General features: G+C 44.9%; 1 protein-coding gene and 1 long non-coding RNA gene across 13 annotated transcripts in view; both read right to left on the bottom strand.

The window, feature by feature from the left end:
* The window catches only part of KDM2B (lysine demethylase 2B), a 153,436-nt gene that overhangs the window by 31,793 nt on the left and 95,933 nt on the right, over positions 1-25,710 (bottom strand). For all 12 annotated transcript variants that reach the window (XM_045041766.1, XM_045041763.1, XM_045041759.1 and 9 more), the window contains one exon: positions 16,644-16,730. In XM_045041766.1, coding sequence (XP_044897701.1) covers positions 16,644-16,730 — 87 coding nt within the window. The remainder of the gene's footprint in view (positions 1-16,643; positions 16,731-25,710) is intronic.
* Positions 5,404-7,383, bottom strand: LOC123381232. Its single transcript, XR_006588000.1, has 2 exons — positions 7,332-7,383; positions 5,404-5,876 (listed from the first exon to the last, which is right to left on the bottom strand). It is a non-coding gene; the product is annotated as an uncharacterized LOC123381232 (long non-coding RNA).

Raw genomic sequence — 25,710 nt, 5'->3', positions numbered from 1 at the left:
TCATGCTTTTACTTCATTGTCATTCATTGTGGTCAGAACTGCAAAGGTACGGAAGTGGGACTTTTTCTTGAAGGTCTCTCCCATTGCTTATCAGGAATGCAAGATCACCTAGACTTGTCTTCGGGCGATTTCTTTTGAACTCTCAAAAGCTCTTTTCTGTATTTAAGGAAGTAAAAAGACATGGTTCCCATTTATCATGGCACAAAGAAGAGAAGGGGAAAATGTTGATAAACAGAAGCTGTAGCTAACACAAACTTCCTTCCCCCATATCATTTCTGAACTAGAAGGGGCCTCACCAGACCCCCTCACTTCACAAATGAGGAAATGGAGACCCAAAGAAAATTAGGAAATACTCTCAAGCCCAGAGTCCCTTATATGATAACACCACCCAGAGACCCCCATCCTTCAGGGGTCCAGACAATAACAGCAGCTAATATTTACTAAAGCATGATTGCAGGGCTAGAGCCAGTGGTAAGTGTCTTATAGACATTATCTCATTATTCCGTATACTTTTTTTGAAAGAGAGGGTGCAAGTGAGTGAGGCAAGGGTAGAAGGGGCAGAGAGAGAGAGAGGGAAAGAGAGAAGAGAGAGAATCCCACAAGGGGCAGAGAGAGAGAGGGAGGGAGAGAGAAGTGGGGCTCACCCGAAGCGGGGTTTGAGCTCCCCCAATGCAGGGCTCAAATTCACCAACCATGAAATCATGACCTGAGCCAAAGTCAGATGCTTAACTGACTGAGCCACCCAGATGCCCCTACCTTTATTTATTTTTTAAGTTTATTTATTTATTTTGAGAGAGAGCACATGCACACAAGTGGGGGAGGGGCAGAGAGAGAGAGGGAGAGAGAGAATCCCAAGCAGGCTCTGCACTGTCAGTACGGAGCCAGATGTGGGGCTTAAACTCACTGACCTCGAGATCATGACCTGAGCTGAAATCAAGAATTGGACGCTTAGGGGCGCCTGGGTGGCGCAGTCGGTTAAGCGACCAACTTCAGCCAGGTCACGATCTCGTGGTCCGTGATTTCAAGCCCCGCGTCGGGCTCTGGGCTGATGGCTCAGAGCCTGGAGCCTGTTTCCGATTCTGTGTCTCCCTCTCTCTCTGCCCCTCGCCTGTTCATGCTCTGTCTCTCTCTGTCCCAAAAATAAATAAATGTTGAAAAAAAAAAAAAAAAAAAGAATTGGACGCTTAGATAGAGCCACCCAGATGTCCTATGCCTTTTTGTTTGTTTGTTCATTTTCTCTCAAAGAGACAGAATGCATAACTGGGGGAGAGGCAGAGAGAGAAGGAGAGAAAGAATCCCAAGCAGGCTCCTTGCTGTCAATGCAGACCGTGAGATCATGAACTGAACCGAAATTAAGAGTCCGGACACTTAACTGACTGAGGCCCTTATTTATCCCATTAAACAGGCCTATCAGGTATGTACCATTGTTCACCCATTTTATAGATGAGGAAACTGAGGCATATTGCTGCTAGGAAATGAAAGCACCTGGATCTGACTCCGCAGGCAGCTGGAGCCTAGAGCTGACAGCCTGGGGCTTGGGCTGTTAATCACACCGCTCCGAGATCCCTCACGCCAGAGCCAAAAGAGGATGCCAAATGAGATCGATACAAGCATCCAAGTGAAAAACTCAGACTTCTGTAGAATCAAATCAACTATCCCTTATTTAATTTTGCAAATTCTGTATTCTCGGTTCAAATTCAATTTCAAGGCAGATAGGTATGGTTTTGGTAACCAAACTGCTGTCTGATCAATCATCTGTCAGGGGCCAGGTCTGGAAGTAAGAAATCAGGAGTGAGACATGATAATGCAGTGGATCCTCTCCAAACAGTAAGAAGGCTCCTGCCAGCCACTATCCTAACACCTCTTCAAAATTCCTCTTTTGAGGGGTGCCTGGGTGGCTCAGTCGGTTAAGCGTCAACTTTGGTTCAGGTCACGATCTCACGGTTTGTGAGCCCGAGCCGCACGTCGGGCTCTGTGCTGTCAGCTCGGAGCCTGGAGCTTACTTCCAATTCTGTGTGTCCCTCTCTCTGCCCTTCCCCCGCTCACACTCTGTCTCTCTCTCTCTCATAAATAAATAAAACATTAAAAAAATTTTTTTCTAATTCCTCTTTTGACACTTGCAAAGAACTTCTTACTCCTCCCCTCGGTCAAGTTTCCTTTAGCTAATTGGCACACACAATTATCCAACATTTGTTTTGTATTAAAAGCGTGCTGGGCTGTATATAAAATACATTATGCTAGGGGCACCTTGGTGGATCAGTTGGTTAAGCATCCAATTCTTGACTTTGGCTCAAGTTATGATCTCATGGTTCATGAGTTTGAGCCCTGCATCGGGCTCTGCACTGACAGTGCAGAGCCTGCTTGGTATCTGTCTCCCTCTCTCTCTGCCCCTACCCCCTTGCTATCTCTCTCTCAAAATAAATAAAAATAAACTTTAAAAACGATTAACGGGTGCTTGGGTAGCTCAGTCGGTTAAGCATCCAACTTCGGCTCAGGTCATGATCTCGCAGTTTATGAGTTCGAGCCCCGCATCAGGCTCTGTGCTGACAGCTTGGAGTCTACAGTCTGCTTCAGAATCTGTATTTCTCTCTCTCACTCTCTCTGCTCCTCCCCTGCTCTCACTCTGTCTCTTGCTCTTAAAAATAAATAAACATTAAAAATTTTAAGAAAAGGGGCGCCTGGGTGGCGCAGTCGGTTAAGCGTCCGACTTCAGCCAGGTCACGATCTCGCAGTCCGTGAGTTCGAGCCCCGCATCAGGCTCTGGGCTGATGGCTCGGAGCCTGGAGCCTGTTTCCGATTCTGTGTCTCCCTCTCTCTCTGCCCCTCGCCCGTTCATGCTCTGTGTCTCTCTGTCCCAAAAATAAATAAAAAACATTGAAAAAAAATTAAAAAAAATTTTTTTAAGAAAAAATGTATTCAGAAATACATTATGCTAGCCCGGGACCAGCAGAATTGCCACCTGAAAATTTAGTGTTTACATTGTGCTTCTAGGCTTATCCTTTCTCCCTCATCTTTGCCTCATCTTTGACCCTCAGAGCTGAATGCTCTCCCAGCTCCACTTAGCCAAGGCTTATATTCTTAGAAAGAGCTTCCCAAAGCTGATGCCACCCGAGCAGTTGGTGCTTGCCCTGAGCCAGGAGGATTCAGAACTTCCACCAAGCAGGGAAGAAATAAACAAAAAACAGATGGGAGCCGAATCAGCCTTGGTCACAGTCGGCACCCACTTCCCTGTTTTCTGTCATTTAATTTTCTGGTCTGCCTATCAGATCATGAGATACCAGGAATGACCCCTATATGCTGAGAGATTGTGCCCAGAATTAGCCACCTAAGGACACTGCAGGCTGTCCCCAGTGCAGGCACAAGCCCTGAGCTTATTAGGTTAAAGAAGGGGAGCCATCTTCTCTATCCCCATTTCCAGGAACAGGGACAAGTTGCCCGCTGGACTCTGGACTTCCCTAGGACAAGGGTTTCTCCTATGTGTGGCCCCTTTCCTTGTGCCCATGTCCCAAAGGGCATGGCTAAAGCTTGGGAACATTATTTTCCAGAGGATCAAGGCAGGGAAAGAGAATGGATTCTCTGTCCAGACCAGTAACGGGCTGGCACAGTCCTAAACCAATGGACCCCATTTGTAAACATGCCCCTAAGGAGGGAACAGAAATGACAGAACAGGCACACGAAGGGGTAGCTTCCCAGCACAAGTAATAATTTATACTTAACAAGCACCAGGGAATGCGTGCTTCAGTTATTTTACTATATTTTACCCTTTGTCTCTGTTTTTCAATAGGTTTTTTTCCCCCTTAACAGCAAAAGGCAGTCTCTTGGAGAGTTATTTTTCTAATAAAATGTAAATCAGAGGATTTTTTACATTGTGTCACATAGCAACTTAGGACTGATTCCAGGGTTGCCTGGATGAAACTACAGTTCAAAGAGTGTCTGTATGACCAGCCAAGGGCTGCAGTGATTTCTGCCGAGGAAATAATAATGTTATTTAATTGCTTTCTATTTTCCCCCTGGAGAGTCATTCATTCCACAAGCATTTAAAAACCATGTATATTTGTCATATGGGTCCTTTAAACAGACTGAGCTTTCTTTTAAATGGGGTTCCTCTCCTAATAATGTCTCCTTACATTACCAAAATCAACCAACAAATATTTACATTCACTGGAAGATTTGTGACCGGGCACAGGATTTTTTAAAGATTAACTAATTTAACAGGTGACCGGCATTGATCTGAGAAATGTTTTCCCGCCATCCACCCCATTTCCAGTTCATTCGCTGACCTTAGGAAGTTACTTCCCTTCTCTACTCATTGCCCTACAAAAATCCAGGCTAAGGCTGAACACTCAATTTGGACGAAATAAATGAGTTCACTTTACAAACCCCTCTCCCCTGGGACTCCGGAAAATAGGAGGGGCTAAAAATACTAAAATGCCAGCATAATTCTGGCCTACAACCAAGACTTCTGTACTTTAAAAATATTTCTTCTTAACAAGACCAAATCTCCCCGCTTCGTTGCTTTCCTAATGGACACCCATCCCATTATGTATCTCTCCATCCTCCAGAGAAACACCTTACAGAATCAGAATAAAAAGTTCTGCATTTTCAAAGTAGATTACTTAAGATGGGATGATAACATAGACAAGAGGCAAAACAGGAGTAAAATTAAGTTCATCACTGATTAGCAGCTGTTTACAATAGCCAAAATGTGGCATATCCATGCAATGTAATACATATTTTTTTTTACCCACCATCATTGAGAGTGATCTTAATTCCTATTCCTGAAAGGTAACCTGGTTAGGAAATGTAGGCCCTAAACCCCGGGGCATGTTGAAACTAACCAAACCAAAGAGATAGTTGAATCACCTCTTAAATGAGCTGCTAACAGGCACTGTGGTGGTCTGTTGGGCTCTGATGGTGCTTTAAAGACTTTAGGGAAGACTGACAAATGCAAATGTACAGTGGTTGGTGTGGCTGGGAGTAGGGATGGGGGAACACTCCCTCTCTCTCTCTCTCTCTCTCTCTCTCTCTCTCTCTCTCACACACACACACACACACACACACACACACACACACACACACTTTGGCTGCAGCCATAGCCCTCTCTTCATTTACCATTCTTGCTTTTCTTTAAAAATGGCTCATCTCCAGCAGGCCAATTTGCCTTGAAAAGCCCCCTGGATCTATGAAATTCCATGAGTTTATCACGACACTCAACATAGAAAAAGCCTGACAAACTCATCTGTCACCATTTGAAATGGCCATTAAACCAACTCCTTATTTTGAAAATTGGTATTTAAAAGGGGAAAATTGAGCATGTATATGGTCTTTTCAGGAGGAACTGTATTTAAGGGTGGCCCTAATTGATGAGGGAAAACTGTAGGGAAAAAAGCCAAGTCAGTGATGTAATTCTCAACAATTTATATCAGTGATTTATTTCTCAATAAAATTTGGGGGAGGGTATGCCAGCTAATTCACAAGGGAGAGCATGATAAACTAAAGCTCCATTTTCATCTTTTGATACAATTATTGATACAGGAAAGAATGAACAACTGGTCCTAAAACCATGAGTGAATGATGGAGGGAAGCAGGGAACCAGGGGGCCAATGGATCCCCTTCCAGATTGTTCTCTGGAAGAAAGAGGGACAACCATAACTGAATAATGGGGTAACAGACCACCATCACCTTAATCCACCATTAATGATATTTAACTTTAACCAAGCCTTTAGATCTCATTTCCAGTTTACAGAAATTACAAGAGCTGGGGGGAAAGTTCCGTGACACCACAGGGAAGCAATCAGAAAAAATCACATAGTGAAGGGATCCTCTGGAGGACACGTGGTTCCATCTTCTTTACAAATCAATGTCCTGAGAAAGGTCTAGATTGAAATAGAATGAAAATGGATTCAATGTACCGTCCTGGATTGGAGGCTGGTTTAGATAAAGCATCTGTAAAGGATAATTTGGGAAATCTCACTATAACCAGGCACTAAGTGGTATTAAGGAATTATAAATTCTGGTAGGTATAACCCACATGATTTTAGCTGTGTAGAAAAATATTTTTCTTTTTCAGAGATGTAAACTAAGCGCTAAGTATTTAGGAGTAGCATGACATGATGTCTGTAACTTTCTAAAGAATACTTCAGCATAAAAAATAAAGCAAGTTGAAGGGGTGCTTGGGTGGCTCAGTTGATTAAGCATCTGATTCTTAATTTCAGCTCAGGTCATGATCTCACAGTTTGTGAGATAGAGTCCTGGGTCAGGCTCTGTGCTGACAGTGTGTAGCCTGCTTGGGACTCTCTCTCTCCCTCTCTCTCTCTGTGCCTCCCCCACTGGTGTTTTCTCTCTCTCAAAAATAAAATAAATAAATAAAATAAAATAAAAACTTAAAAAGAAAAAAAAGAAGAAGGCAGGTCCCCCATTCACAGACAGGACCAGAGGATAATATTTTAAATAAACAAACAAATAAATAAAATGGTTATTAAAACAATCAATTTTATGTTATATCTATTTTCCCACAATTAAAAAAAATATGATAAGAATCAAAGAAAAGGAAATAAAAGAAATACCCTCCCTCAGGAGAATGGATATACCAATAGGGAATGCTCAAACCAATAAGCCTTGCTCCACGGAACCATCCTGTCCCATAAACATTAACCAAGGGAGACATGAATCTAAATGTCTCAACTCCTTCAGAGTGTTTTGCTGCTTAGTTATTTACACACACTGGTGGAGAACTCCAGTGGTTCAGAGTAGGTGTTACTCCAGCTGTCCCTTCTCACCTGCTTTCTTCATGTGTGATTAAAGTTCCCCTCATCTCAACAAATACACTTGCCCTTGTCACCTTTATAACAAAAAAGCAAAGTTAAACGATGTAAACACCTCACCTGTGTTCACCTACTCGTGTCTTTTTTTTCTCTAGATCACCTAAATTTGGAGAACACATTACCTGGCAACATCATGCGATCACACACATATCCATCCTTCTAAAAAAGCCAAATGAACGGCGCCTGGGTGGCTCAGTTGGTTAAGCATCTGACTTCAGCTCAGGTCATGATCTCACAGTCCGTGAGATCAAGCCCCATGTCAGGCTCTGTGCCGACAGCTCAGAGCCTGGAGCCTGCTTCAGATTCTGTGTTTCCCTCTCTCTCTGCCCCCCTCCTCAATCTATCAATCCATCAATCAATCAATCAATCAATATTAAAAAGCCAAATGATCGGGGGGGCGCAGAAGAACATGATAACTTATTCCCCATGTCAATGATCAAGTGTCCTCCTTTAACATGGGAAATATATGATGACATTTGACAATAAGAAAAGTCCGAGAAGGGGCACCTGGATGGCTCAGTCGATTGGATGGCTGACTTTGGCTCAGGTCATGATCTCATGGTTCATGATTTCGAGCCCCGTGTCAGGCTTGTGCTGACAGCTTGGAGCCTGGAGCCTGCTTCGGGTTCCGTGTCTCCCTCTCTTTCTGCCCCTCCCCTGCTCGCACTGTCTCTCTGTCTCTCAAGAACAAATAAATGTTAAAAAAATTTTTTTTAATTAAAAAAAAAAAAGAAAAAAGAAAAGTCTGAAGGATAGGCCATTGTTCCAGAAATAAAACAAGGATAATGGCAGGCAATCACTTACAGTGCCTGCCTGGCTTTCTAATTACCCCACCAAAGGCAGGAGCCCGCAATATTTCAATTGCTTTCCAAGAATTTGTCTTTGGCGTTATTAACACAGACAGCTGAGCAGGTTATCAGACTAAGAAAGAAATCCTCGGCTGCAGACTTTAATTACAGGTTATTTTAGCTGAACGCTGACTTAAAGTTCAATAAAGCAGTTCTAAAATGACACAGACGATGGCTGAGAAATTCCAGGTGATTTCTAAGTCCAGTGGGATAAAGAAGGTTGTTTAAATCTGAGGGACAAAAAAAGGGTCCAAAAGTACCCATGAGCAATGAACATTCCATTTAGCATTCTTTCACAGTTGGCTGGGGCTGGGACATAAAAGTTGCAGTAAGGAGAGATCCACATTCTCACCAAAGAGACATAGGTAGAAGAAAGACAGCCAAGAGCCTGAAACGGATGGAGTCCAATTTCATCTTTTAGAAATGCTGCGAAAACCTGTGATCGAGTTCATTTACTCAACAGACATTTCCTGGGTCCTTGCTATCTGGGAGAAATCGTGCATGACAGGATAAAAATGGAGAAGGAAAAAATTAATAAGATGAGCTCCAGTCTCAGGAAGCTGGTGAAAGCCATAAAATGCAGAGTAGAATATAGACGTCCAGTGGAAAGAGAGACTGGGGAAGTACAGCCGTCAGGATCTTGGCAGGAAATGGATGGTATACCCTGGCACCCTCATACCAGGTCATGTGGGAGAGTTTAACAGAGACTCGGTTTGCAGAGGGTAAGTAGGGTTAGGGAAATCTACAAGGCACAGTGTTGCACCTCAAGCCTAGCAACGGCCATGAGACATTACCTCCATTTGGCTGATGGGCTATGAGAGGGAACAGTTACTGGACTGGAAATGCAGAGAAAAAAGTTGGAGAAGGCCACAAAACAGGAATCGTGGCCTTCAAAAGAAGGAAACAGCCAACCTTCAATGATCCCATGGGGAGGAAGCTGGGGGAATAAACACCCCAGCCTCTTTCTCCTCCCACATTTCCATCTCATGCTGGTACTTCCCATTGGCTGAGCCCAACCAGAAGCCAGAGAAGGCAAGAAAGCCCTTTGACGGAGCCCACTTTTGGAGCAGGTGGGAGAAGGCTGGAGAGGGGCTCTGAAGGTACAAATAGAAAACATCCAGCCCAGGAAGCTTCCTGGTGAAGAAGTTTGGCTGGGCTTAGAGGTGGAAATTTTGTACATGGGGAAATAAGAAGGGCATTTCCAGAAGGGGAAGAGTGTGAGCAAAGACCAAGGCAACTAAATGGAAAATATGGAGTAATTCAGTTCCCCTGCAATGTTGAGGAGATGAGAGAAAATCGTGAGATTCCATGGCAGAAACACAAGTGAAGACTTGGGCACTTGGGACCGGGTCAAGGATTTGGGAGATGATTTAAAGATGGAAGGCTTGACAAGTTTATAGGCTGAATCTTTTTTTTTTTTAATGTTTATTTATTGTTGAGAGAGAGAGACAGCGTGTGAGCAGGGGAGGGGCAGAGAAAGAGAGGGAGACACAGAAACCGAAGCAGGCTCCAGGCTCTGAGTTGCCAGCACAGAGCCTGACCTGGGGCTTGAACCCACAAACCGTGAGATCATGACCTGAGCCAAAGTCTGGTGCTTAACCGACTGAGCCACCCAGGTGCCCCTATAGGCTGAATCTTACCTGCCCCAAAATTCATATAGTGAAGTCTTACCCACGCTAATGTGTCAGAATATGACATCGAGTCTTTACAGAGGTGATTTAGTTAAAATCAAGCTATTAGGGCCCTAATTCAGTATGACTGGTGTCCTTATAGAAGGAGGAAATTTGGACACAGACACGTACAGAGGGGGGACAATGTGAAGACACAGGGAGAAGACAGGACGCTTACCTACAAAAAGCCAGCAGGCAAAGCCACAGTTCTGTCCTGCCTAGGTCTCATGTGGTGTGCTCTAGAAGCTTCTACCCTCCGGCTTCGGTTCACTCCACCAAAAAGGGAGGGTTCTGATGAAATCCCTGTCATCCGGCTCGCAAAACCATGTGAGTTCAGCCACAAACGGATTTGGAACCGGAGCTCACAAAAACTGGTCCAGAGACCTGAGCCCCAGCTTCTCCGTTCACCACCGATGATTTTCTTCCAACTGGATTTTTCTACTTGTTGATGTTGTGTGCAACACTCTCCAGAATAAGCAGGCTATTTTTGTGGGTACTCTTTCATCACAGGTTTCTGCTGCACTCCTGGGAACCTGCTGGACTTCACAGATGACTCAGCTGTCACTGAGGAAAACCCTGGGGATTCCAGACGAGGGGCCCCCGATTGTTTTCCATTTGCTTCCCCTCGCTGCAGCCTACCCACCATCCACTGGTTTCTCTTGCCTTTCTCTGCTCTCCTGGTGCCAGGGCTCTTTCACTGCCGGCTTCCTCCGGGCCCGTGAGCATTACACCCACCGGCTCTTGGAGTCTGCTCTCAGGAAGCTGGAAAGACTGGGCACCCTCGCCTCCTACCCTGACCCAGAAGCAAAGCCTGTGGCCTCAACAGCCTCAAACCCTCAGGGGCACAGTCTAAGGCAACAGTCACCCACAGCACCCGGGACTTCTCCTTTCGGGGGAGTGAGGGAGGGATAAAGGAGGAGAACCACTTTTTTAAACCAGCTCCCCCGTAAGGGTATGCCGGCCATTTCAGAAAAGCCATGACTACTTAGGGGAGAATGAAGTCACTAGGGTCTTTGCTTGAGATTAAGTGTTTGCACCAGCCAATGGTAACTGAAGGATGGGAAATGTCTCTAAACTCTTCACCCCCTTCCCCTGCTCCCTGCCATTCCTTCCATATCCACTATTTCCATAGAGACCATCACCAGCCTTCTGGAAGGCAAATTCAGGGTTGTCAATTACTTATAAGCCATAATTGCAAAAAAATCACATTAACTATCACTGACTGATAGCCTACTGTCGAGGTATTTTACAGACGGCATCTCACAGCAACTCTACAGGAAAGGCACTATTAGCCCTTTTTACAGATGAGTAAACTGAGGCTCAGACTTGCCTACAACCACACAGTTGGTGGCAAAGCCTGGGTTCAATTCCCAGATGCATCTGACCCCAGAGCCCACCCTAGTCACGCATGAGAATTGCCTGCAAAGTGTCAAGAAAGTGTAGACCTCCCAGGCCCCACCGCAAACCTACTAAATCTCAATGTCCCAGACCAGGCCCAGGAAGCTGTATTTTTTTTTTTTTTACAAGTTCCCCAAGTAAAGCTGATGCCAGCAGCCTGAAGACTGGCTCTCATTAGACCGCAATGCCTTTCTGGGAAACTACCTGGCCCCGAGTAGGCAACAATAAAAGGCAGGCATTATCGTCATCCTCCTTCTCCTCGTCATCAATTTAATTACTCCGGGGGTGACAGGAATCGACAGCAGGGCAGAAAAAGAACAGGAAGTACACGGGACCTCTTTTTATTGAATTATGTGCCTCTCTTTCAGGTAAGGGCTATGTGTCACACCAGAGGGACCCCACACTTATCAAGCCTCCCAGATCTAAATGACCAACTGCAGAGGAAGGGGAAGAGAAACAAAGGGGAACCAAGAGTAACACAGACATCAGGTGTGTGTGTGTGTCACTTCCTGCCGTGGTTCCTGCGTGGCCCTGTAACGTCCCCATAAGGAAGCCAATCCAATAACTGAAAAGGGCTGTCCCACGTCCCCTGTCAGGGTACTTGTGCATACACACTCCAGCCTGTCTGCTCCTAACTCCAGAAAAACTGTCAATAATTGAAATTCATGTGGCAGCCCAGTTTGGCCACTCAAGCTGATGGGTTAAGATGCAGACAGCTGTGGCTCAGTCTCCCCTCCTTCCTCAGTTTCCCTCCATGTGAAAGCACCGGCAAGCTAGCTGGGTAGAAGTGTCTGGCTGGTGAGCCGAAGGTCAACTTGCTAATAAGACTGAGGTCAGAGGTCAAGCCTCAAAGAAGCTCAGTTCTCCTGGCTTGGTTCCAAGGTCACAGACAGGCCCCCAAAATCCTGCCACCTGGTCATAAAAGGGAGCAGCCAGAGTGTAGACGGATCAAAACAAATCCATCACCGCTGGTGGGAACAGCCAATCGGGGGAATGGTGACGGATGGTGATTCAGTAGCATCTTTGATTTGAAAGACACGACATCAGAAATGACCTCACAGCACCTAATCAGTTCCAGAAAGGGACTTTGTTCTCCAGGAGACAAGGTGGGAGATCAAAGCATTTCTTGCTAATCATCATTTAGCATTAATTACTTGTTAAGTAACCTGACCCAGACCCAATACCGCTCCCTACCTCGCATCCTGACAGCCTCAACGAACACCCTTGATCTTTCAACCCAACCTGCATCAAATTGGGAGCAAGCGGACTGCAAACCTGGGAACGGACAGACCCCGGGCGGCCCAGGCAGTCAGTCGTTCAGTTACTTCTCCTTTTCCTGTGAACTTTTTAACCCCACCAGCCAGGAAATGCATACACAGGGCAGCGGGCTTCCCCGCCCCCGCCTCTCCACCACACTGCACGAGTTCCTCAGATCTGGGCACTAACGCCTCTCCATTCACAAGCTGTGTGGCCCAAGGCATACCGGCATCCCTCTCTGAGACCCCGGTTTCAACTGCACGCACAGAGATAACACTATCCACACCTCCCAGCCTCGTTGTAAGGATTAAACAAGATGTAAAAAAGACCTCTAAAGATTGGTCCATACATTGTGTAGGAAACTACAGGGGGTTGGGGCTGTACTGGCAATAATTTATTTCTAGAGCTGAGTGGGGGCCATGGAGTTCATTATTATATTACTTACATATTTTTTTGTAGCTCTGAAATAATGTATGATAAATGCTACAGGTTGAATTGTGTCCCCCCTGCCCCCCAAATTCTTATGTTGAAGCCCTAACCCCAGTGCCTCAGAATGTGACTACCTGGAGATAAAGTCTTTCAGGAAGTAACTAAGTTAAAATGGGGTCATTCGGGTGGGTCCCAATTCAGCAAGACTGACGTCCTTATAAGAAGAGATTAGGACACAGGCACACACAGAGGGCAGACCACGTGATAACACAGAGAGACAACAGCTATCGACAAGCCCAGGAGAGAGTCCCCAGAAGAAATGCGTCCTGCCAACGGACTTCTGGCCTCCAGAACTGTGAGAAAATGAACGTCTGTCCTCTAAGCCACGCACACAGTTTCTGCAGCCCTTGCAAACTCACACAATAAACCTCAAATGAGTTGTAGAAACCATAAGCTGAATGAAAACGAAAGAGACAGTACTAGTATGGCTCTAATCAAAAAGATGGATAAGGGCGCCTGGATGGCTCAGTCTGTTGAGCATCCAACTTCCGATCAGGTCATGATCTCGAGGTTCGTGGGTTTGAGTTCTGTGTTGGGCTCTGTGGAGACATCTCGGAGCCTGGAGCCTGCTTGATTCTGTGTCTTTCTCTCTCTCTCTCTCTGCCCCTCCCCCCGCTCGCAGTCTGTCTCTCTCTCTCAAAAATAAACATTAAAAAAAATTTTTTAGGGGCGCCTGGGTGGCGCAGTCGGTTAAGCGTCCGACTTCAGCCAGGTCACGATCTCGCGGTCTGGGAGTTCGAGCCCCGCGTCGGGCTCTGGGCTGATGATGGCAAAGAGCCTGGAGCCTGTTTCCGATTCTGTGTCTCCCTCTCTCTCTCTGCCCCTCTCACGTTCATGCTCTGTCTCTCTCTGTCCCAAAAATAAATAAACGTTGAAAAAAAAATTTTTTTTAAATTTTTTTTTTAAATATAAAAGACGGATCATAAGTGCTGGCGAAGATGTGGGTTAAATTGAAACTCTCATACATTGCCAGTGGGAGTGTAAAAGGGTGTAGTCACTCTGGAAAACAGTCTAGCCATTCTTCAAAAAGTTAAACACAGAGTTACCATGTGACCAGTCAACTCCACTCCTAGGCATCTACCCAAGAGATATGAAAACATGTATCCACACAAAAACTTGTGCACGAATGTTCAGGGCATCATTATTCACAATAGCCAAAAGATAGGGACAGCCCAAAGGTCCAGCAACTGGACAAGGGATGAACAAAGTATGGTCTACAAACACAATGGAATATTATTCAGCCATAAAAAGGAATGAAATACTGACAGATGCCACTATGTGGGTGAAGCTTAAAAATATTATACTAAGTGAAAAAGCTAGTCACAAAAGGTCAAGTATTGGATAATTCCATTTACATGTCCAGAACGGGCAAATGCATAGAGACAGAAAGCAGATTAGTGGTTGTCAGGGGCTGTGGGAGGGGAAGATTTAGGGGTTGGGGACTGGTTGCTGATGGGCTTTCTTTCAGAGGGCATGAAAATGTTCTAAAATTAGACTGTGGAGATAGCTGTCCAACTCTCTGAATATCCCAATTATACTAAAATGTGAGTTGTACACTTTTAGCGGGAGAACTGTATGGTAAGCAAGTTGTATCTGTTTCATTATAAGGTGTTTAAAAAAAAAAAAGACTGGTACCCCCAAAGTATTGTTTGGTTTAGTATTGTTAAATCTCGAATGTTCTCTCTTCACTCTCTAACCAGCCGAAGGGCTTCAGTCTCTCCCCCACCCCCAGATTTGATATTAGCCACGTGACCTTGTGTATAGACCCGTGCTTATACACCAACCCTCCACAAAAATCTTAGATAAGGGCTACTCCCCCCAGAAGCCTGCTTCCTGTTTCAAGCCCTTTGGAGCAAAAGGGCAGAGGGTTGATTTTTTTTTTTTTTTTTTTAATGCCTATAAGCCTCTCAGGAGTAAACTGAGGGTCTGAGGCACAAAGGACAGGACACATCAGTAATCCTGAAGTGCTTTCCCCCAGAGAAGTTCGTTTGGACCCCTCCATTAATTCTGAGATTACAATGGGTCGTGGCAAGTTTGTTTTTTCAAAGCCCATGTTCTTTAAACCCCAATCCCTCCCCCAAAGCAATTCCTTAGCTGGGAGGGGAGCAGGCAGTGAGGCAAAGCCACCATTTCCTCTTCAAGTTCAGAGCAGCCGTGGGGCCCGGCTAGGTTGTTGCAAGGCGCTATGTTTGCAGGTACAGTTTGCGGTCTGAGCAATGGTGGTTGTGTTTATTGCCCATGTAGGGGAAAGTGAACATTAAAGCCCCACTCACTTCCATGGATCGGGAAACTAATGGCAGAAGCTATGAAAGTGAATCCTTTTTCATTTCTACTGCCACCTAAATTCCCACTAAGCTTCAAAGAGAATTAGAATTCAATACCTACAAGTAATAGGGGCCATCTTCCCCAGCAATTCTACATTTAGGAATATACCCTAAGGAGATAATCAAACAAAAGTGGAAAGAATGACCTAAGAACATCACTGACCAATAGAAATGTAAAGTGAGCCACACATATACTTTTATATACTTTTCGTAACCACATTTAAAGAGGCAAAAAGAAAAAGGTGAAATTAACATTAATAATCCATATATTCAAAATATTATCATTTCAACTAGAGTTGCCAGATTTAACAAATAAAAATACAGTACACCCAGTTAAATTTCAGATGAACAATGAATAATCTTTTTTAGTGTAAGTATATGTGATATGTGGGCTATATTTACACTTAAAGTTTTATTTGTTGTTTACCTGAAATTCAAATTTAAATGGGGATCCTTTCTAAAATCTGGCAACCCTAATTTCAACATGCAATCAATATAAAAAACAAATTAATGAGTAATTTTACAGTGTTCTTTTTTGCACTAAGTCTTTGAAATCTGTTGTGTATTTTATACTTCTGACACATCTCAATTTGAGCTTGTCATATTTCAAGTGTTCAATAGCCATACAGCTAGCAGCTACCATTTTGGACAACACAGATCTAGAATATTCCTCTAAATGTTTCTTATAAGACCAAAAAAAAAAAAAAAACCCAGAAATTGGCAAAATACACATCAACAAAGAGGCTGCTGAAGTCACAACTGACATTTAAAGAGCACTAACCACTGGTCACTCCTTGTCCTAAGAACTTTGCATACATCATTCCTTTTTTTTTTTTAATAGTTAACCAGAAACAAATTCAACAATGCATTATCTCATCTAGTCGTCACAACAACCATTTGAGTAGGTGCTGGTATAACCCTTTTTACAGATGAGGAAAGTAAGGGCCCAGGGAGCATCTATAACCTGCTCAAGAAAGTGGTGAGCTGAGTGTCAGCAGATGGGCTGATACACACGTGTCCTACCCCAGCACAGACTTTGGAAGAAGACACACCAAAATGTTACTGGTTTTCTCTGCAGAATGGACTTTGAGGTAGACACTGGTTAACAGTCTAGTCTCTGCTGTCAGACCGATCGCCTTGCCCTCGGCTCTGCCAGGTGCCCTCACAAGTGACCTTACCTTTCTAAACCTCAGTTTCCTCATCTGTAAAATGAGAGTCACAAGTGTCTGTCCCACAAGGCTGCTGGGAATCTAAAGAAGATAAGGGGATGCAGGGGATGAGGCAAAGCAACCTGCTCCTGGTAAGCCCTCAGTGACATTACTGTCATTCTCCCTAGGGTCTTGGTCCCTTCCTATTTGAATAGACTTTTTCATGGTGAGCATCAATCAGGTTTACAAAGAGAAAAAAAAGTTACTTTCAAAAGAGAGGAAAGAGTCCTTGAAGCAACTGGAGGAAAAAAAGAAGGAAGGAAGGAAGGAAGGAAGGAAGGAAGGAAGGAAGGAAGGAAGGGAGGGAGGGAGGGAGGGAGGGAGGGAGGGAGGGAGGGAGGAAGGGAAAGAAGTCACCTAAAGAAGGGGATAAGTGAGCCATCATTTCCCCACAGTTTTCTGAGTGGCCACCAGGTGGCCACCACTGCCTGCAGTTTCCACAGCTAGGGAAAATGATTCCTTTCAAAAAACAAAAATTTGCAATAGACAAATCACCAAAAACATTCATCTTAACTGGGGTGCCCTAGGCCGGGAGTCCCCACTGAAAAGTTGCCCACACTCATCTTACAGGAGATGTGAAAGGCAGCGGAAATGGTCCCTCAGCTGCGGGCGATCTGCGTCTTACCTTTGGAGTCTTCTTTGGCCAAGTGACTACAGGGACCCCAGTGACGGCCAGACTGGGGTCGTCGTCTGCATGCTCCTTCAGGACATTCTGTGGCCAAACAAAGGAGCCATATTAGCCCAGAGTAGAGGGAAGGTCTCTGAAGGGGGCTAAGACTGGACCTAACCCAGTGAAAGACTGATAGGCCTCTGCAGTCACCCACCACCCACACACTCAGTAGAAACCAAGTCACCAGGGTCCGTCAGAGACCACAAGACACACAACATCCTCCTTTCCAAAAAATGTTTAAAGAGTAAATCACTCACCTCCCTATGACTTCCATGAAAGTATCACTCACTGATCATATTTATAATGTGCCAAATATTTATCTCCAGCACCAGGGACTCACACACAACCTCATTTAATCCTTACCAAGTACCCCGGGAGTGGGCTGGGCAGTGCACTAAAATACTCCAATGTACAAAAACTCAACTATGGATGCAGAGAAACAAAAAAACAACACTAACCACAAGGTCTTGACACCTGTGAGACCTGACTCAGCCATTAAGTCATGCGTATTCTATTCCCCGTGTGAAAAGACATGTCACTGTTTATTACAACATGGGCTTCATAAACACTGGTAGATACTTAATCTGGTTTGACCAAGGATGGAGTCATATGGCTACAAATGCCAGCAGAAAAGTGGGCTGTGATAGACATACATCCAGGCTGGGCAAGGGTCTCCCACATGGCACGCTGTGTTCACATCTTTGTATGTCATCTGAAGGCTTTTCAAAGGTAATTCTGACTCTACCAGATTTCGGCCTTAGGTGGTGACTGATTTGAGAACCTCATCCAGGTGCAAGATGCTACTCCACTGAATTATCCCTAACTTATAGGCACAGCAATCAAGGCTCAGAAAGATTCAAAGGCCTCGGACGCTGCCCCAGACCAGGAGGGCAGAGCCCCTGAACTCACTTTCTGGGTCCAGACTTCCCGGCCCAAGACCACTCCACACATGGGTTTTTTAGTTGCATCCGCAATGCACCATTAGCCTTTAGGGACAGACACAGATCTGTCACTGGCCTCTTCCGACCTTGACCATTAATTTTTGTGTTGTGCAAAAGCATTCCTGCAGGGACATTTAAAAGCAGAGAAAGTTGCACAGGAGAACTTAAAAAGAACAGAAGAGCTCCAAAGAGAAATGTAGGCAAAGAGTATTTTAACTCACTTTCCTCATCTACCCACTGGAAATGAATCCAACTCACTTGTAATTTATTCCATCTACTGTCTTAGTTTTCCTCGTGTGCCTTTGGTTGCCAGATTTTTCAAAATTTACCTAACATCCCAAATCCACCTCCTCTGCCCATGGGAGGTGGCAAACAGGACAGTGATCAAGGGTCAGACTCGGGGCTGCCTGGGTTCAATTCTCAGCCCCTGCAGCCTTCTCCAAGCCCAGCGTCAATGTCACTGATTTATAAATGCTGGGTTTTTTTTAATTTTTTAATGTTTATTCATTTTTTTGAGAGACAGAGACAGAGTGCGGGTGGGGGAGGGGCAGAGAGCGAGGGAGACACAGAATCCAAAGCAGGCTCCAGGCTCTGAGCTGTCAGCACAGAGCCTGATGCAGGGCTCAAACCCACGAACCGTGAGATCATGACCTGAGCCGAAGTCAAACACTTAACCGACTGAGCCACCCAGGCGCCCCTATAAATGCTGTTTATAAATGTTTTGTTTCACTGTTATATTCCTAGCCTTGCACAATGACTTACAGTAACCCTCCAGTAAATAACTTAAAAAATAAATAAATGAAGCTACAAATCCCCAAAGAGGGACTTTCTACTCAATCCCTGACCAGCACTCCTCACATCTGTCAAGGTCAACAAAAAAAAAGCCCCCCAAAATCTGAGAAATCGTCACAGCTGAGAGGAGCCTGAGACATGACAGTTACAAAGATAGAGGTATCCTGGGTGGGATCCTGAAATAAAGGACATTTGGTAAAAATTGAGGAAATGTGAATAAACTATAGACTTTAGTTAGGAATAATGTACAGATACTGGTTTTAATTGTAACCAATGTACTCTGCAGACGTACCATGTTAATAACAGAGGAAACTGGATGGGATGGTCGGGGGGGGGGGGGGGGGGGGTCTAGTAAACGGAAACTCTCTATACTACCTGCTGAGTTTTTCTGTCAATCTGACGCCATTCTGAAACATAAAGTCCTATCATAAAAAGCAATCTTTAAAATGCCAGACAGTAGTAACAGCTACCGTAAAGGAAAACAGGATAATTAGGCTGCCAAGCTTTCTAACATGTATGCAGAGTATTTAAAAAGAAATACAACAGGGACACCTGGCTGGCTGCCAGCAGAGCGTGAAACTCTTGATCTTGGGGTTGTAAGTTCGAGCACCATGCTGGGTGTAGGGATTACTTAAAAATAAAATCTTAAAAAAAAAAAATACAGGGCACCTGCATGGCTCAGTCAGTTAAGCATATGACTTTGGCTCAGGTCATGATATCTTGGTCTGTGAGTTCAAGCCCCGCGTTGGACTCTATGCTGACGCTTCAGAACCTGGAGCCTGCTTCAGGTTCTGCGTCTCCCTCTCCCTCTGCCCCTAATGCACTCTGGCTCTGTCTCTCTTTCTCTCTCAAAAATAAATAAACATTAAAAAAATTTAAAAAAAGAAGAAGAAGGGGCGCCTGAGTGGCTCGGTCAGTTAAGCATCTGGCTTCGGCTTAGGTCATGATCTTGCAGTTTGTGGATTCAAGCTCCGCGTTGGGCTCTGTGCTGACAGCTCAAAGCCTGGAGCTTGCTTCGGATTCTGTGTGGGTGTCTCTCTGCCCCTCCCCGCTTGTGCTCCGTCTCTCTCTCCATTTCAAAAATCAATAAACATTAAAAAGAAAAAAGAAACAGAACAGAAGGGAACCAAGAACACAGCATTATTCAACACACATGTGGACCTCACAAGGGGCATGAAAGAGGCTATGGAAGGTTGGGGGCAGTGGGAACGATCCGTGCCTGGGGGGAGGAGCATTTCATCAGTGACGTTGTTTAGAATCGCCAGTTCCCAATGATGATAAAAAGCAGACCAATTTTTGATCAGTTTTGGTTTTTAATTAAATAGACCGCAGACACTGCACCCTTTACTACATGGACCCTAGTGGGTCATTCCTGCTGCCCCTTCTCTGCCTTGACCCACTGCTCGGGGTAGGTGGGACTGGCTAGGTGAGGGGTAAAATGGAAACATCAGGAGGCAGGTACCACATATTTTGCTGAATGGATGTACGAGAGAATAAGATGTATTGAGTGTTTGCTCTGTGTTGGGCACTGTAATAAACATGCCATATCCACTCGGTCATCCAACTGCTTGACCGCACTGGGAGACAGACCACCATCATTTGCAGATGAGAATACCAGGGTGTAGGGGGTGAAGGAACAGTCCAAGACCACTCAACCAGTAAGAGGTGGAGACCCCTCCACTCTACAACCTGTGCTCTAACCACGGTATTACTCAACCTATCCTTAAACAAAAGAGGGGGCCATGAACCTAGCAGCATTACTCGTAACAGCCAAAGGACACTTGGAAACAACCCAAGTGTCCATCAAGGGATGGATGAATAAATGATATGTGGTCTATCCACACCATGGAATATTATTCAGCCTGAAAAAAGGAAGGAATTGCGACACATGCCACAATATTCTGCTGAGTGAAATAAGCCAGACACAAAAAGCCAAATAGTGCATAATTCTACTTCCATGAGGTGCCTAAAGTAGTCAAATTCATACAAGCATAAAATAGAGCGGTGGTTGCCAGGGGCTGAGGGAGGGAGAAGCAGGGTGTTGCTTAATGCATAGTGGTGACTGCTCTACAGCAGTGTGAATGGACTTAATGCCACTGAACTGGACACTTTGAAAAATGATTAAAATGGTATATTTTATGTTATGTATAATTTGCCACAATTTAAAACTTTTTGCAATGTCTTGTTTTTATTTAACTAATCTCTACACCCAACATGGAGCTCGAACTCACAACCTTAAGATCAAGAGTTGCCCACTCTTCCAACTGAGCCAGCCAGGCGCCCCTACCAAAATTATTGATTTATTTCTAAAAATGTCTTAATTATTTTTTTCTAAGTGTCTATTCATTTTTAAGAGAGAGAGAGCGGGTGATGGAGGATTCAAAGCAGGCTCCATGCTGTTGAATGTGGGGCTTGAACCCATAAAGCGTGAGACCATGACCTGAGCTGAAGTTGGGCACTTAACTGACTGAGCCACCCAGGTGCCCCACAATTTTTTTAAAAGGGGAGGAGAGAATGGGACAAAGCAGTCCCTCCCTAAGGAATGGATTCGGAAGTTCTAGAAAGTACACATAGGGGACCTAATATTTTGCTAGTTAAGCTGTTGCTATTATGCCTGCAACAACACTGGTTCTAGAGTCAGAAGATCTGGGTTCAAGTTCTACATTGGACTGTGTGACCTTGAGGAAGCCACAGCTTAGAACAGTGATATCTAACGTTGATTTTATGCCATGAAGCTAGATATGATTTTGCTACCATTTCTAGGAGCATTTGTTAAGTGCTTGCTCCAGACTAATCTCTGGGGGATAGGGCCGATCTTGCCCATTTCACAAAAGCAGAAACTTAAGTTCAGAGAAGTCAAGTGACTTGCCCAAGGTCACACAGTTGGGAGGTGATAGAACCTGACACTGACCAGGTCCATCTAACTACAAGCCCAGGCATTAATAGTGGTAATAAAGACTCCGGAGACCATTCCAGCAACCTCTACAGCTGACCTATACCTCATTATTGAAAAATGTGACGCCTAGGAGACAATCTGGGCTCATATTTACCATTCGATTAACAAATACAGAAGTGAGTTATCCTTGCCTATTCCTTGCAAGTTAAGACCAAGAACTAATTCAGCCACTAACCCCTCTACGAAGCATTTTTCAAACTTTGCTCCAGTCACAGAAGAGGCACGAGGCCCAATGTGGGCCCGCATAAGCACAAAGTTTCGCTGACATTTCATGGTTCTTAATAATCCTATGAGGGGCGCCTGGGTGGCTGAGTCAGTTGAGCCTCTGACTCTTGATTTCGGCTCAGGTCATGATCTCATGGTTTGTGGGGTCAGGCTCCACACTGGGCTCCGCACTGACAACAAGTAAGCCTTCCTGGGATTCTCTCCCTCTGCCCCTCCCTCACACATGCATACTCTCTCCCTCAAAATAAAGAAATAAACTTAAAGAAAAATAATAATCCTAGGAATTTCACAACCTGCTACACCATACATCAGAGTTCTGTGGGGTTTTTTAAGAATATTTCCCTACCCCCCCCCAAAAAAAGTAAAAAAAAAAAAAAAAGATTGTCAAGTAAGATGCTCTGTGTTTAGGCAAAACCTTTCAATATATGTGTGGATATATATTATATATTCAATATATATTGGAATCATATATATATATATATATATATATATATATATATATATATATATATATATATAAACCTATCTTACCATATGGTTGCAGCAGGGGGCCCATTACTTCCACAGGACTTCCTGCCCCCTTACCCTAATCGCAAACTCCAGGCTGGGATGACAAACTCAAATGCTTCCAGGAACCAAGCAGATAAAATGCAAGATATCAACAAATGAGAGCACTAGACAGTGGTGTGGTCTATGCAAACTAGAAGGCACAGGCCCAGTTTAAAGAGGGCAAATGCTACTCAGTTCCAACCTACTAACCTCTTGTGGACATGAAAGCCCCACCAGATCTTTGATTTTCCAGAAGAAATCAAAGATCCATAGTTTTATCTGAAATCACTTAAATGCTGACAACTGATTAAAAATTTAAAAGTAATAATAATAAAACGAAAACAATTGTGAGCCCAACAAGATCTGTGGGCCAGTTTAGCCCAAGGGCCACCAGCATACAAATGCTACTCTGTGTAAGATTGAAAATAAAGTCCATTCACCTTGGTTTTCTTGGAGTTTCTTTCTGAACTGTCTCAAGATTTCCTATCATTTCAGTATCAAGCTGGAGTCCATCACTCACAACAAGGTGAGGCCGCTTTAGAGGACTGTCTGGTTACAAAAAGCTATTACTGGAGGTGTAAGTATTATTAATAACTAAAAATACGTTAGTAACAATAAATAATAATTAAAAATTAATAGAGACCTCCCCAAGTACCCTAGAGTGGGGCACCTCACACACACTCACTGTAGGAAGCAGTTCCCCCATGGACCTCACTGGCCACCAGGGGGCGCTCGGGGTTCTGTCCCGCAGAGAAGTATTTTCATTAGTATGTGACAGGCTACAGAAAAAGGAGATTATTCAAATTGGAGATTCTCTGAGAAATAAATTGTGCTGAAGAAACTCCTGTCACTGCCTTCCCTGGGCTCTGCAGAATTTATACACTCCTTGGGGCTCTAGGAAGCAGAGACTAGGTAATACCAGCCCAGGGGCCTTTGGGTTACATCCTATAAACCTTCCCAATTAGAAAGCCTCGGGCAGACTTTCTAAAAGAGAAAGATTGGGGGGTGCCTGGGTGGCTCAGTCAGTTGAGCACCCAACTCGATTTCGGCTCAAGTCATGATCCCAGGGTTGTGGGATTGAGCCCTGCATCAGGCTCTGTGCTAAGCATGGAGCCTGCTTGGGACTCTCTCCCCTCTCTCTCTCTCCCCTCACTTGTGCATCTGTGCATGCTATAAATAAGTAAGTAAATAAGAGAAAGATTGAAGCTCCTGGGTGGCTCAGTCAGTTGAGCGTCCAACTTCAGCTCAGGTTATGATCTCCATGTCCATGTGTTTGAGCCACTCATCGGGCTCTGTGCTGACAGCTCAGAGCCTGGAGCCTACTTTGGATTCTGTGTGTCTCTCTCTCTGCCCTTCTCCTGCTCATACTCTGTCTGTCTCTGTCTCTCAAAAATAAACATTTAAAAATTTGAGAAAAAAAGAGAGAGAGGGAGATTCAGGACACTAGAGGCTGTTTCTGCTGGAAACTGCCCTGCTTTTGACCCAACAAGATGACCACAGACAACGGATGTGCTGGGCCTCTGTTCCCTGTTACTCTAACTCTCTCAGAGAGTTTAATTGGTTAACAATAGATTCAGGCCCCACCATTCCCTAGGGTGGGGTGTTAATAATAATGATAATAAAGCAGAGGCAGGCATCAGGAAAGAATCAATGGGTAAAAAGGAAGGTAACAAGGTCACAAGGCCTGGAGCAGCTCCGATGCTGCTCTGAGGAACCTAGCAGACTAAGGGGTCCTCTGCTTGCCACAGGAACTGGATTTCAATGCACTTTGGGCCTCTCAAGGTCTCTGCCTCTGCCCCAGCCAACCACCATGTGCCCGCCTGTAAAAACCCATCTGTACTGGGGTGCACCATATCTCCCAGATAGGTATGTTCAAATCCTAATCCCTGGTACCTGTGAATGGGTAACAGGTTCTTTGCACATGTAATTGTTTAAGGCTATCCAGATGAAATATTCCTAGATTTAGGGTGCACCCTAAATCCTATGACTGGTGTCTTCATAAGAGAAAGAAGAAGGGGATGTGAACAGAGACACAAGGAAGAAGGCTGTGGGAAGACAGAGGCAGGGACTGCAGGGATGCAGCCACAAGCCAAGCAACATCAGGAACAACTAGAAGCTGGAAGAGCAAAGAATGCCCCCCTAGAGCCTTCTCAGGATGCAGACCAGACTGTGAGAGAAGAAATTGCTGTTGTCCTAAGCCACCAAGTTTGGGGCTCCTGGGCGGCTCAGTCGGTTAGACATCCGACTCTTGATTTGGGCTCAGGTCATGATCTCACGGTTCGGGAGTTCAAGCCCCACACTGAGCTCTGTGCTGACAGCGCAGAGCCTGCCTAGGATTGTCTGTCTCCCTCTCTCTGCCCTGCCCCTATTCATGCTCTCTCTCTTTCTCTAAAAAACAAACAAACAAACAAACAAACAAACAAACAAACATTTTAAAAAGTCACCAAGTTTGTAATTAATTTGTTATGGCAGTGACAGGCAACTAGCACAAACTTGCCGTAGCATACTGTGGCTAAAAGCCTCTTAGCTGCATGATTTGGGCAAGTCGCTACATCTCTCTGAGTCTCAGTTTCTCCATCTAAGAAATGGGATGATAATAGTCTCCACCTCACCAGGTTGTGGCAAGGATCACAATGCATGGAAGGTACCAGGTACACAGTAAATGTTCAACAACTTTTGGCCGATCTCTTGTGGCTTATGTCACATTTCCTGCTGGAATACACTGTCCCTGTCCTCTGTCTGCAGAATTCCACTACTTCACAAGTTCTAAGCACAGGGAAATGTAAAAGTTTATTTAGTTGGAAGGGCAGTCTAAAAGCTGACTGAGCTGCCTAACTAGGAGAGAGAATAACGCCCACAAGTTAATTTTAGGCTAAAAAAAAGCTCCAGCTGACATGGACAATCTATCCATTTTTCAGGTCTAGGGTTTGCCCAGATGTCTGGAACTCAGATCTCTGGCCCTTTGCGGTCCTCCTCCGTTCCCCTGAGGTGGTGCAGGCAGAGAACTCGGAGTATGCGTGGTTGGTCGTCATAGTATATGGTTAGGCCTGTCTCACTCACCTTTGTGTCAACCCTCTATCCCCTCCCTCCCCAACAAAAATACAAAACACGCGGCTCAGTATTACACCCAGCCCCCAACAGGAGAGCCTGAGCAACTACTGGAGGCCAGACACCCAGTCCCACTCAGTCTGTGCGGTACCTTCTCTATGCTCTGGGCCATCCTCTGGGGCGGGAGGGAGCCGGGCTGCAGACCTCCCACTGGCTTCCTGCTTTTTGGCTCTTCTGAAGCAGGTGTGGTGGTGGTGGTGATAAATTAAAAAGCCAATAGTTCCAGAGGTCTGGGCTCTACACCTTACTATTTTGCACAACACCTAGGCGGGGGAGGGGCTTAAACAAGCAGGTGTTTTCCGAGGTGAGGGCTGATGACCCCCTGAGAGAAAAGCTGTATAAACGTTCCACGGTCATGGGTTTCACAAACTCTCACACTCATCCCTAAATGGGCCTGTTTTCATTCCACGGTGTCTGAAATAATAATAGTAATAATAATAATAATAATAAC

The sequence above is a fragment of the Felis catus genome, chromosome D3 (genome assembly GCF_018350175.1).
Source record: "Felis catus isolate Fca126 chromosome D3, F.catus_Fca126_mat1.0, whole genome shotgun sequence".
NCBI lineage: Eukaryota > Metazoa > Chordata > Mammalia > Carnivora > Felidae > Felis > Felis catus.
This window is presented reverse-complemented; position numbering and strand designations above follow the sequence as displayed.